The 14,121-nt window shown below is 41.8% G+C and overlaps 1 protein-coding gene across 1 annotated transcript in view; it reads right to left on the bottom strand.

Moving 5' to 3' along the window:
- Positions 1 to 14,121, bottom strand: part of LOC142103606 (17-beta-hydroxysteroid dehydrogenase type 2-like) — a 33,715-nt gene that overhangs the window by 13,145 nt on the left and 6,449 nt on the right. Inside the window, exon 2 of the mRNA XM_075187691.1 lies at positions 571 to 783. Coding sequence (XP_075043792.1) covers positions 571 to 783 — 213 coding nt within the window. The remainder of the gene's footprint in view (positions 1 to 570; positions 784 to 14,121) is intronic.

Below are 14,121 nucleotides of genomic sequence, written 5' to 3'. Positions count from 1 at the left end.
CAGAAGATGACTGTACACACAGACCCATGGCGGTCATGTTCGTATCATATCTACCAACATAACTGATATTGGGAAGCAAACACGTTGGTCGCACAATGACTAATTTAGGACATATCCCCTTTGGTGGTGTCAAATCTGCTTAGGGCAGCGTTACCTGTAAAAAATCTGCCCCTGACTTAGTTTATGGGAAGGGGGGGGTTAATTAGCCGCGAGGTGCCACTGGACATTGCCTCAAAGTCCCGCTGTGCCCATTGCCGGTCAATACGGTACATAATCTGCGCTAATTATCTCTTCTCATCTCTATGGGACGCAAGAGAAAATGAACGGAGATTTGAGAAAATATGGCGCAATGTGTCTCCGCAGACTGCTCCGTAGATACATCGCGGCACCTGGCACCAAATTGAATTCACCCCTATAAATGATAAAGTGCATAGAATCATTTTTTCTCTCTCTTCTCCCTACTTGTGTCAAACAAAGGACGTAGTATAACATCATAAAGCTAGCTGAATCCTCTGCTTATTTGGTGCTTCGTGACATGATGTGGTCTTCCAAAGATAAAAGATTCTGTACCTGCATCTTGTACCCGGCTCTTGACTTCATCGTAAACCGTTTTTATCTCTGAAGAGTTTGTGACGTCAAGCTGGACCAGAGAGAGCTTTGACGAGCAAACCCTGCTTAGTTCTAAGGCACCTGGTCCGTCTTTATCCAAAACACCAGCAAAAACAAGAACGCCTCGTTCATCCAAGTGCTTAGCTAGAGCATGTCCAAGCCCAGAATCACACCCTAAAGGATGGGAGGAAAAGAGACAAAGTTAGCAAGACCCTGCCAAAACAAACACCTCTTCTTGGATGAGCGAGGAATGGCATTAGTTGACAGCCTATTAAAGTTCTACAGGGTCATTATACAATAATAAATGGTTATACATGTTAAAGTGATTGAACTGTGTAGAGTTTGTATGTTCTCCCCGTGTTTGCGTGGGTTTCCTCCGGGTGCTCCGGTTTCCTCCCACACTCCAAAAACATACTAGAAACTTAATTGGCTGCTGTCAAAATTAACCCTAGTCTCTCTCTCTCTCTCTGTCTGTGTGTGTGTGTGTTAGAGAATTTAGACTGTAAGCTCCAATGGGGCAGGGACAGATGTGAATAAGTTCTCTGTACAGCGCTGCGGAATCAGTGGCGCTATATAAATAAATCATGATGATGATGATTGAAGGCAAAATCAAGACATAATATGTCTTAGTGAAAAAACACTGATAACTGAGCCTGTGGTCTGGTAAATTGGATAAGGTTCAGATCACAGATAATCCCTTAATTTACAAAATACCAAACACCTTCCCACTGATTTTGCGGTTGTATTTCACGTTCCATATCAGGAATACATGGATGTGTATGTCTAATAAATGCACAGGAAGAAGAGATGTTTCAGATAAAGAGAAGCAAAATCCTTCCGGTCATTCTCTTCTTCCAAGAAAAATAACACTTATAGGACGCCTTTAATTTACATAAAGTTGGGGGGGGGGGGGGCTAATGTTCGTGTTTCCATTAGGACAGAAAAATCACAAATGCAAAGATGTGTATACCAGCCAAAGTAAATGATTATAGTTAAGGAACTGGCCAAGTTCTCAGCAGCAAAGATGCATAAATTGCAATTTTCCATACACACATACACTCATATCATTATCATCATCAACAACACTACGGGACGGCTATAGTATGTTATAATGCTATGTATTCACTTTTTTTTTTTATTCATTCTGTGCTTTTGAAGGCCATAAATTAAAGGGTCATTTGCCAACAACAAAAAGTGCTTCATTCTGTGTGTAGCTCCATCTACTTGTCTCCAGCTAACAACATTTCTAGGCACAGTCATTTCCTGCCACCAGAAAATCAATATGCGCCTACTTTGCAGATACACCTGACCACTAACAATGCACATGGTTGAAAAAGTCACATTAAAGTTCAGTTCGGATCAGTTTAGCCTTAGTTAAGCCTTAAATTAATCATGAACATGAGGGGACATCAGGGCTGTCTTTATTGCGTGTGGCACTTTTGTATGTTTGTAGGTTTAATTGTGGTTTCCAGCAAAGTGTCAATGTAAGGTGCAAACTATATCCCATTTTAAGCAGAGGGATGAGATTTGGGATGTGGTCTAATTTGTTTTATTCAGTCTGGGAGGTATTAGCAGAGATATAATAAGGATACTTTGCAAACCTTATTCCTCTCTACTAAAGCCCCCTTTTTGAACCCCATCTCCTGATTTTGGAGTGTCTCATTCATGATCATTGGACATTTTTGCCACCTCATGAACACAATAGTGAAGAATACAAGAGGAGCTTTGGCCAGTAACAAATAAAAGGTCCATGGCCTTATCTATGTGGAGTTTGTATGTTCTCCCCGTGTTTGCGTGGGTTTCCCCCGGGTGCTCCGGTTTCCTCCCACACTCCAAAAACATACTAGTAGGTTAATTGGCTGCTATCAAAAATTGACCCTAGTCTCTCTGTCTGTCTATATGTGTGTGTATGTTAGGGAATTTAGACTGCAAGCTCCAATGGGGCAGGGACTGATGTGAGTGAGTTCTCTGTACAGCGCTGCGGAATCAGTGGCGCTATATAAATAAATGGTGATGATGATGATGATGATGATGAAGGTCTAGTATGTCAGGGTCATTTTGTGTTGTATTTTTTCATACAAATTAATTTTACTTCTAAAATGTAGTAATTAAGTAATAAGTAGGCGCTTAAAGCAGAATCAGAACCAATATCTTTTCAGTGAAATAAATTATACATATTGTTCAGGAAAAACATGAGATTTTATAATAATTATATACAGTACACATTTAAAGAACAAACATATATATGTATACACATGACAGAGACCACATGTTATAGTCTGCATGTGACAGTCAGTGTGTATCTATATATGGAAGTGTGTATAAGAGAACTGTGTTTGGAGTGTGTATATGTGGTGGTCTCAGTGAAGACCATCCCCCTTTTTATGTCCCAGTTTCCCATTGGAATTGATTACAAAGTTTCATTCTAAAGTTAACACTCAGCATAATACAGATAAGATTCGCCTGGTTTCCCAAAAATACTTTATTCTTTTTTTAAAATATTTGTAATCTATTTTTAACATTTTTTTTTTGTCCATGAAACGGAAACGAATGCCCAAGTCTGAGACGTTTCTTATTTTGGATTACCCATACTTCTGAAATACGTTCCTTACCAAACCATAAACTCTGCGTCCAAACAACTCAGGCTAGTTTTTGATTCGCTGATGTCGATTGCCCCCTATGTGCTATGGACGCATCTCTACGCTACCCGTAGGAAACGGAAGCGCCCAGCTGTATATTTTCACATGCACAGATAGTCAACTTTTACATTCAAATCTACATCCTCCCACAGTCACGATTCCACAGGCTCGCAGTGTTTCTAGGAAACACATGGCGTCTGAACAGTATTTCTTGGCCACATGACAGCTGGGAATTACTTATGTGCTGCCAGGGAAAGTGATAAATGAAATGACACATCGGGCTGTATAATTCAGTCTCGTGTCTTTTACAGCCAAGAGAGAGCAGGCGATGATTATAAAGAGCTTCTCGCTACACTACTTAAGAATGATGCCATTTCCTCAGTCACTATATCGGTGTGTTGGAAAATTCCCATTTTTACCAGTGATTGGAGCTGAATGGGGCAGCACCTGTCTAAAGTACAGCATATTGATTGGCTGATTATTTTTACTTTTGCTCGCAAGGAATAAAGTAGACTCCAAAAATACCACCTTTCTCCTGGTGCAAAATGCTCTGCTCCGGGAACTTCGCACTGTTTTCTTGGTGCTGTTACCTGGGCTGAAGTAATTAATTGATAACCTGGGTGATTTTCTGCAGTCTGTGTAAACCTGTTATTGAATATATTACAACCCAAATCAATCCATCTGCTCAACCCGAGAAAGATAGTAAGGTATAGTAAGACTAACTGAGCTTTATAGGGAAGAACACACAGAACACAGGAATGGTGGTTATCGCATTATGGTATTATTCTTTATATACTACACTATGGCGCTAGCCGAGTCCTCTGTGCACTGGCCACGCCCCCAATAGTGGCTGGTCACACCCCTCTAGTAACAGGCCACACCCCTTCAGTGGGCCTCTACCATAGCATTATTATTATTATCATAGATTTGTAAGGCGCCACAGTGCTCCGCAGTGCCGTACAGTAAGCAAAATGGGACATAAAACAGGGACATACAAGGTAGACAAAATAAATGCAGACATGAAAACAAAGGGTATAGAGGACCCTGCTCACTAGAGAGCTTACATTCTAAGTGGGAGAGGGCACAGCTGAGACAAGAGGAGCAAGTGTGGCTCAGAGTGGAGATTGGGACAGTTGTGAGGATACATTAGTGTGAATAGTATTATTGGGAATAAGGTAAGTTCTATAATAAAGAGATGGGTTTTCAAAGAGCATCTAAAGATTTGAAGGCTGTGGGAAAGTCTGACTGAGCACGGTAGGGAATTCCATAAGTGGGGCGCAGCACGGGAGAAGTCTTGTAGGCAGGAGTGAGAGGTGGTTACCAGAGACGAGACAAGGCGCAGGTCAGAGGTAGATCTAAGAGGGAGAGTATTTCGATATGAGATGTATGCAGGGATAGTGTTGTTGTTGAAGGCTCTGTAGCATTCCGCCAGTCTGACACTGTAGGCCAAGGGACGAGTTATGGGAATACACGGATGGGAGAACCACACCTCTGTTGCCCCTCGAACAAAGTCTTCATCTCGCGCCATGGGAGGAAATGCCATACGAACAGCTGCTTAGCCCATAACTGAGTCACAACGGGCCCTGATACACTTCACTGTCAATCCATGGATTTGCTGCACCATGTTGGCATTTTTGTCATTAAAATCTTTAAACAGAGAAAATGACTCTTCGCCAGAAGAGACACATGAGCACAAACAGGCTGCATTCTCACGCCATGACTACGGGACAACTAAACATGGATTCTCGGTTGAAGGCGCTCTGCACAAATGTATTTGTATTCGGTTGCGTTTGCCGTAAATTATTATAACTGAAAGATTAACTCTGACAGGCCAGAGCCTGTCCTCCTGTCGCTCAGGCCGGTGAAAGCCGGGGGTCAGTGAAGGAAAAAAATGTTTTATTAACATTTTTAAATAGTTTTTTGTTGCCATTGTTTTTAATATCATGTTTGTCATTCCCACTCGCTCACCTGCAAAATGATGGTCTCACTATGAACTGAACTGTTCCAGATCTTTGATTGAAGGATCTCAACATTTTTGTCTACTTTTGCTGTCAGGGGGAACAGATCCGACGACCTTTTTCTAGGAAATGTTTGGAAAATTGCATTGGTAATGGTCCGTAAACCCCACATGACTTGTTCAATCCTGTGAGAACAAATGGTTTTTAAATCTCCTTAGCCTTCAGTCTCCGGTGGTAAATAAAATCAGAATGATTTATGTAAAGATTGATGGAACCAGCGACCAGGCGTTTTAATGACGTTCTCTATTACATTAAACCATCACACAGGTCGGGGACAGGACTGTCCGTTATTTATCGTCCCAATTATGTGTGTAACATACAGGATGATCTGTCTCCCTGCTCATTTTGCGTGATGCAGGCATGTAAGCACACACCAAACTGTGCACATTAAACATAAAGACACGCAAATGTACACTACTCCAAAATGTTGTACGTGACTCCCATTAAACAGGTATAATACAATTTAGATGACATTTAGTTTGCCTGAGCTATAGTGCAGGGTTTAACCATGAAACTGCCATTTCTAGTCATAGAAAGTACACATGGCCTAACTAAGATTCATACTGGGTACCGCAGGATGTTCAATTAACAAAAATCACTTTATATAATATAGATTTTAGTAGTTATTTACCGTCTTACCCCAGCCCCAAATAAATGAAGCTTAAAATGTAAGAAAACAGTAAGATACAGAGGGTATTTATGATAATTACTGTCATTGTTTTTGGGGATATAACAAGCTATACATGATAACTGGTTAATAATACTATATAACAAAACATCGCCTTCACAATTCTGCAAAATTTCCGCTACAAAGGAATAGGTAAAAAGCACTCGGGGGGTTAGAAAAGGTTTTGGGATTTAATCTGTGTTTCATTCACCCAAAACGACATCAGGTCCTGCCAATACATGACTTCTAATAAAGACTGTTCTGTGTTGCGTCTAGAAACATGAGCTCGTTAGTGAGAAGATATTAAGGTAATACATTCTATTGCATTAAACTGTCTGGCTCCTTTATCTGTTTTCAATATTTACTAAACATATTTATTTTACTTATGGTGCTAACAAAAGAAGCAAGAGAGAGGCAAGAATGAAAAACATTATTTCATTATTTGGAACTAACAGTTGCATTTCACCTGTACAAGCTACAAAATAATCCAGTTATGCAAGTAAGTTCTAAACTGCGCTCAGACTGGCACTTTTTTAAGAGTATTTGGAGCACCGCCGATAAACTCCTGTATGCACTTTAACTCTGTGCAAAAACTTTTTCTTTATTTTTCTTGCAAATAATAAGCCCTTCCCCCAACTAGCATAAAATCTGTGATTCAGAAAGGCCTATCAGAAAGTAGGTGTGGCCTCATGAGATTGTGGGCATGGTTAAGTAGATCTGGGCGTGGTTTATGTGGAGGCGTGTTGTAACCAGATCTTGATTTTTAAACCAGTGTGCTGATTAAATGTTGGGGTCCTTAGCATGGACCCCCCCCCCCCCCCCATCATAGTTCTTCTAATTTGGGAGAGAGGGGATGCTAGTTAGAAATTTGTTTTTAGGTAACAGTGAAACAATTCTCCATTAGTTTGAATGAGATTCTAAATAAAAATGAACATAAATACATGAGCCTTTTTCTCTGCCACAAACTGTGGGATACAGGCATGGAATATAATGTCTGGATGCCGGCTAGATCTTTGGATACAGCCTAAGGCAATATCCACACTATTTTTCCCTGCATATGATTGGTTTGTTTAACCCATTGTGATCTCTGTTGAGTCAAGGGGCAATCGCACATGTGCAATGACATCACAGTATAACTCCCAACATTTAGAATCCTGAATGCAGAACAAAATAAGCCCCACTCCCCATTCCAGCCAAATTCCGCCCCTAAATTACCATATCTGTACACGACACCCATTTTCTATTAAGTCCTGCAAATCGAGATGTCCCAATCGGGAGGGTAAGTCACAGGGCGTTCGGACCGCACACTCTACACTACAGAAAATGTTAGAGAGGAGCCCAGAGATGGGAGATCCGCTATCTCCACCAGCCTGGCTTCTAAAGACGCGATTGGTTCTCTCGTTTGAAGACAAAGTGTCCTCCCCTTTTAAACTATAGTCTTTCTTAGTAGGTGTCACATGCCGCTCTCCTGCGGCTGTCACCCGGTAACTTGAGCACCTACTCATTTCCAGATTCTCCGCTTTGTCCTCCGGCTGTCAAGTCGGCAACAGCTCTGCGCATGCGCTAGTGACCGTCTCACCTGTTCTCACCTACTCCGCTCATCCATTGGTCGCCTCTCATTTATAAGGCTCCTCCCAGCACCTCTTAGTGCTGGTTCTTCTCGTCAGACTCCTGGCCTGGAAGCAGCTCATGCACTCGCACTTGGATCTCAACTCTCCTAGTATGCTGCCGTGGATCATCGCTTACCTGCTCCATTCATTGGTGTGTGCTGCCGTGGATCATCGCTTACCTGCTCCATTCATTGGTGTGTGCTGCCGTGGATCATCGCTTACCTGCTCCATTCATTGGTGTGTGCTGCCGTGGATCACCTATTACCTGCTCCACTCATCCGTGGTAACATCTGCGATCACCGCTGTCATCTCTCCAAGTGTGCTGCTGCAAATCACCTATTACCTGCTCCATTCATTCGTGTGTGCTGCCGCGGATCATCGCTTACCTGCTCCATTCATTCGTGTGTGCTGCTGCAAATCACCTACTACCTGCGCCACTCATTAGTGGTAACTACTGCAGATCATCACATCTATCTCTCTATGAACGATCGCAGAGCATCGCTCAGCACTCCCACTCAATAGTGACTATCTAGTGACTACCTTCTTCTCTAGTACTCAGTTCTCTATCACTGCTCACTGGGAACTCCCGTAGAGGGTCGCAACCTGCAGTGTGGAAGCTACAAAGCAGAAAATTCCCTTGCGGGAGTCCCTGGTTAAAATCTTCCACTTTGTTAGATTCCGCACCTCTGGGTGGATCCCAGCTGATAGCAGAAGGATCCCACTCATCCTAGTGAATCCTGACAGTAGGTTTATGATCACAGACAATGGTGGAACTACCGCAGAAGCAAATGCACCTCTGAGCATGTGCGGGAGCCAGGCGCTTGTGCAGTGAAGGCTCAATGGGGATTTCAGTTCCAGAGGGGAGCTACACTGTGCATGCACCAACCCCCAATCATGCAATGGCCCCCGCTCATGGGCCTCAGTAGGTAGATGTATGAAAAGCATAATTTCACTATAGTGCCACCTTCTGGAAACTCCTGTGCATCACAGTTCTGTCTCATAAAGGGGAGTAATCCCCAATTTAATGCAGCAGGATGTTTAGCTTCTTAAATGGTATACCATGTTGACCTTCCCATATAATTTCTACACATTTTAATCATTAAACGCAGAATGTGCAAATAAACAAAATACATCTATCAAATTTGCACCTTGGCAAAACTATGTTGCATTTGGGGTGGGGGTGGGGTCATATTTAAACTGTGCAGACATTTAGATTTGGGAGGAGGCGTGTCTTAACTCAACTCTAAATCACAGTGTAAAAAAAAAAAGCTGTCCAATATTTGTGTCTTACATGCAAAGCATTTTTCCTTCCAGCACAAATAAACTAAAATAAAATAAATGCATTTGCACCCCTTGCATTGCAACATGGTTTGTCCAAGAGCAAACCTGCGCCATTTTTATTTATTTATTTTGCTCCTAACTTTATATAACTCGTTGGAGAGAAGCAATAAAAAACAGCCACATTTACAGTTTATTTTCTTGCAAATTTAATTTAGAAAACGTTTTTTGTTTTTTTAAGTTTTGTGTTGTAAAGAAACCAATGATAATTTTGGGGGAATAAAGACTTTTGGAAAAAAAAACTAAGTATGATTTGTATGGATCCTGCATAGAAAAATAACTACCGCTTTCATACTGCCGCCCCGGCAATATCCCGGGTTTTTCAAGCCGGGTTTTTGCCGGGGCTCGGAGCGTCCCAGCTCAGAAACACCATTCATACTGCACCTCGGACCCGGGAATTTCCCGGGTTGACCCCATTCATACTGCACAAGTCTGTGCCCTGGCAATTTGTGGGAGTCATCACCAGAGCAGTTTTCATTGGCTGAAAAATAGTGATGTCATTGAAAGGTGACTGTTTTTTTTTTCTTCCACGGGCTCCCACCGATGACATCATCCTCCAGAAACAGGCAGACAGCCAATCAGCTTGTTTTCTGTGCAACCCCGGTTGAAAAACCCGGGTTGCACCATTCATAGTGCAGGCAACCCGGGTTCGACCCGGGAATTACCCCTCGATAAATCCCGGGTTGAAGACCCGGGTTTTTAGACCCGGGATTTTTGACTTGTACCAGTCATACTGCACCAAGACCCGGGTCGTTTGAGCTCGCCCCGGCAAAAACCCGGGATTTTGGTGCAGTATGAATGGGGTATAACACTCGTGTTGCAATTTCAGCAGCCAAAAATATGCTTAAAAAGGCTCAGCACAGGGGTGAGGAAAAAGTATGCAATGAAGAGGTTATAGTGCAGTGTCTGTACGTGATTGTATGCACTATTAAACAATGATGTGTAGACCGCAATGCGCCATTATAAAATAAATGCACACATCTAATTCTATTTATTTTTTTAAAAAAAGAATTATCCAGTTTTCGGGCATGTTTTGTGCTGGGGTTTGGTAAGAAAAGGGTTTGTGTGGAAGTACCCTAAGCCTCATAATAACTAGTTAAAAAAAAATAATGATAACATAAACATTGATGCATCTCTTATATTTGCGTGAGTGAATTATTACTAAGAAGATAAAGATCAACAAAACGGCTGTCACTAACATGGTGTTAGAAGTGGGATGCAACATTGGAGTGATGATTTTTTTTGCAATTTACTGCAGCAGAAATGATTCCGACAGGCAAATAATCTACTCGCTTGAGAAATCATAGTGAAATACACCGTCGGAAACTCATAGGCTCCTGACCTCAAAACTTTTTTCTTTCTTCAACACTGTGTCCTTATATTTAATTTATTTTTTGTTTAATATGAAAACCTTAAACATCATTATAAATAATAAACCGAAAAATGGAAGGCGTCTGGGCTGCGGTGAAACAAAGGACTACATATTCAAATGGCAAAGGACAATTTGATGTAATGGTTTAGCAGGTAGAACTTTTCTAAAGTACATTAAAGAGAAATACAATTTCCTTTAGTTATGGCGTATGGGAACATTGGTTTTTATAGACTGTGCTTGGGATTTATGGACAATCGCTGTATTTGGGAGTCATTGACGGCCTGTGGCAAGGAGGATAAGGTACAGCAAGGCTGCTGAGCCATCGAAACACGGTCTGTAAAATTATATCTTATGCTGCTCTCTGCTAAGCTCCATCTCTTCTTCCCAACTACAGCAGATTTCTTAAATCCACCACTTCCTTTAGCAGCGAACACAGCTTGGGCCTTGGTGTGGTCACGTCTTGGCGCCCCCTATGCTGTGCTCTCAGCACATGGGGGGGTTATGTGGACTCGCCTCAAGGCTGCACAGACAGATGGGCAAGAGCCTGTGCTGTGCTGGTAGCCTGGGAGGAATGTGCGGACCAATAGGAAGCTATTGTTTTGTCCACTCACTTTCTCCTTCCTTTAATCAGTGTGGAAAGCACTGCGCCTTCCACCAACCAGAGCATAAGTCTTCCATACCCGTCATATCAGGTAATGTTACACCAGGTTATAACATACTTGCCAACTTTTCCTCGTTGTCTTCAGGGAGATCCCGGGGGAGGTGGGCATGTGGGGGTGAGGATTGATGAATCACAGGCTAAGATGACGCGATATTTGTGTCATTAAGCCCCCACCCCGCCACTTATCTATTGCGGGGGCGAGAACCGGGAGGTTGCCCTGCGAGGTCTCCCAGAAATGCGAGAGTCTCCCGGAATGTAGGCAACTATGTGTTAAAGAAAAGCAGCTGATGAATCTCTAGAGACTGAAGTGTCTTTTACATTCCTGTCTCCGTTACGGAAGTCATGTTGTCTTACCTGTCGGTCTTTGATTAAATCTTGGTCTCCATGAAAATGGTCACCTCCATAGGCATCAATACAGGGACATAGGACACAATTTCTGAACTGTGTCATCATGCCACAGATGGGGAAGCCAACCAGGTCTTGTACTGGCTCAGCATCAGGGAGAATGCCAGACACTTCAGGGAGTGAGGGAGATCACCCCTATTTCAGGGAGTCTCCCTGACATTCAGGGAGAGTTGGCAAGTATGGGTTATAAAATGTCTATTAGTCAGGAATCACAGAAACTTATCAGAATATTTTTTGACTCATGTCACCGATGGCTTACAAATAAAAGTGGAAAATTATTTTCTTTTCTATTGTAAAAAACGCCACAATAATGACCAACTAAATAATAAGCACTAAAATAAACTAGGGCGCTAGTATACAAAATGCATACGACTCCCATTATTCGCAACAGTAAATAAAGTTGGTGTAAGAGACATAGAGCCGCCAACCTGCTCTATATCTGTGACCAGTCATGAGCTGGTTAAAAATGAGAGTAAGCTATAGGAACACCACAATAACGACACTTAGTTAAGAGAGCAGCGCACACTCGCGCCCAGGGGAGGGCTTGCAAATTTTAGCCTGGTGGGCATGACTCGACTCAGCAGACTATTAGGGACATTTTAAGGGGAAAGAAATGTAGGTGGGCCAATGACCCAGCCCAAGTTAGCCCACTATGGGACCAGTCCGGGGGGGGCGAATGCCTCCCTGCCCTGCCTTCCTGTAGTGACTGGTCATTGTATCTCTCTTAGGTTTACCTGTCCGTTGTAGAGACGGGACCAGTTCTAGTGCCCGGTCCTTTCCCTCTGTTCATGTCTGCACTGATCCCCACCACTCCCTCATTCCCTCCCATTTAACTTTATTTTTCCCTCGGAATGTTTGTCTAATGTTTCCTGGAAAGTTCTATATTGTGAATATACTATTGCTGAGATATAATGTTACAGAGTTACTGGCAGCACATATTACCATGTATTCTATTGATATTTATTACTTCTGTCTTTCACCACACACATCTGGTTAGGCACAAGTGTGTTTAACTCTTAGCTTATTCATTTAAGTTTACATATATATAATCTGGACCTCCAACAATGACACTTGAACCAGTTACTTATAATGCTAAGGGTTTAAGCTCCCTGAACAAATGCTCTTTACTCTACAATGCATACTAAAGATTTAGTTTATCCCCCCCCCCCCAAGGAAACGCATCTTTCTGCAAAGGATAGTCATCTACTTTGATACGCCCATTTATCCAAGATTAAGCAAGCATCAACAGGTGATACAACTATGGCTATAATGTTTAATCCAATTCCATCTGGAATAGGTAACATCCACAGTATATTTTATATGGTGCTAGACAATAAACCTTTGTTGATCTCTATGCCCCTCACTCTTGAACATTCGTAAAGGCTTTACAATACTTGCAAGAGACTTTAATCCATCTGCAAACCCGCTTTTGGACAGGTCCCAATAACCATTTCCTAACATTACCCATAAGGCGGCCTTTGTAATTCGTTCCAAAGACTATGATCTTCTTATAAACTGATGGACAGTTGGAGATATTCCAACCCAAATTGGTGGGATTCTACTTTCTTCTCTGCGGTTCAGAAGTCATAATCCTGAATAAGTTACTTTCTTTTAGGCAAAAACTCCCTAAGGACTAGCCTAGGAACTGAACGTAATAACACTGACATTGTGGTTAGAATGCAACGGGAATTACAATCTAAGTTTTCCACCAACACCTCTCCTGATCTTACCCTGGCAGTTATCTGGGATGCCCACTAGAGGGTTAAACATATAAGTCAAACAACAAGGATCACAACTAATTACACAACTTGTCTACGACTACAAATTCTTTGGTAGTCCGTAAATCTAACGCTAGACTCTTGGACGAATGCAGCTTTGTCCTCAGTATGTGTCACTACAAAGGAGAACGTTACAAAATCCCAAATGTACAACAACAGAAGGCAAAAAAATATATATGCGTATGAATAAAAAAACGAGAATCTTTTATACCAATAAAAAATATTTGAAACAAAAATTAAGAGTACAAATGTATGTTCCACAGAAAACACACTTTTAACAAAAGCCGGACATTTGTCGGTGACGGCCATTTCTCCTCTTCTTCTGGAGAGAGCCGGCAAACCCAACACAGAAAGAGCTAACTAGACCAATAGCCTAAAGATCTTGCCACTTTTAAAGAAATTATGTTTATTATTGGTGGCCAGGGGGAGAAGTTGGGGAGGTAGAATTTGACAGTGTTCACCAATGACACAACACTATAAAGCTTTATTTAAATTCCACTAAAAAGATCAATACTATTACAAGATTACTGAACAAATGAACGTAAAAATTACCATAACATAATTAATGAATTATCCTATAAATGAAAGCTGATTTTATAAATGATTATAAAAAATGTAAAAGTGACACTAATTTTCAACCAGTCGTTGAGGGTGGCTGGTATACGGTGCTACGCCACACCGCCACTTCTACTGCTGTCATTGTAAGAATATCAAAGTCCATCCACATTTTCCATACCGCCATTTCTAAATTTCCACTTTGAGCAATGCTTTTTACCATATCCCAATGCAATTCAGCACCCTTTACCCTCTGGTAGTCCAAAACCCAGATTTTGTCACAGTGCCTTTCAACTACTGAATACACTGTGGGTTGAAGGTCACAGACCCTTAATCTTGGGTCCAATCTTTAGTTTTTTTCAAGTTTTTCAAAGTACTTTTTTATTGTGGTATCCTGGTCCCCGTTATGTTCTGTCTCACCGGTCACATTTATGTTCTCTCACACTCATTTTTATCCCCTCTCTTCAGC

The sequence above is a fragment of the Mixophyes fleayi genome, chromosome 10 (genome assembly GCF_038048845.1).
Source record: "Mixophyes fleayi isolate aMixFle1 chromosome 10, aMixFle1.hap1, whole genome shotgun sequence".
NCBI classification, from domain to species: domain Eukaryota; kingdom Metazoa; phylum Chordata; class Amphibia; order Anura; family Limnodynastidae; genus Mixophyes; species Mixophyes fleayi.
Note: the sequence above shows the minus strand (reverse complement) of the source record. Positions and strands in the feature narration are given on the sequence as shown.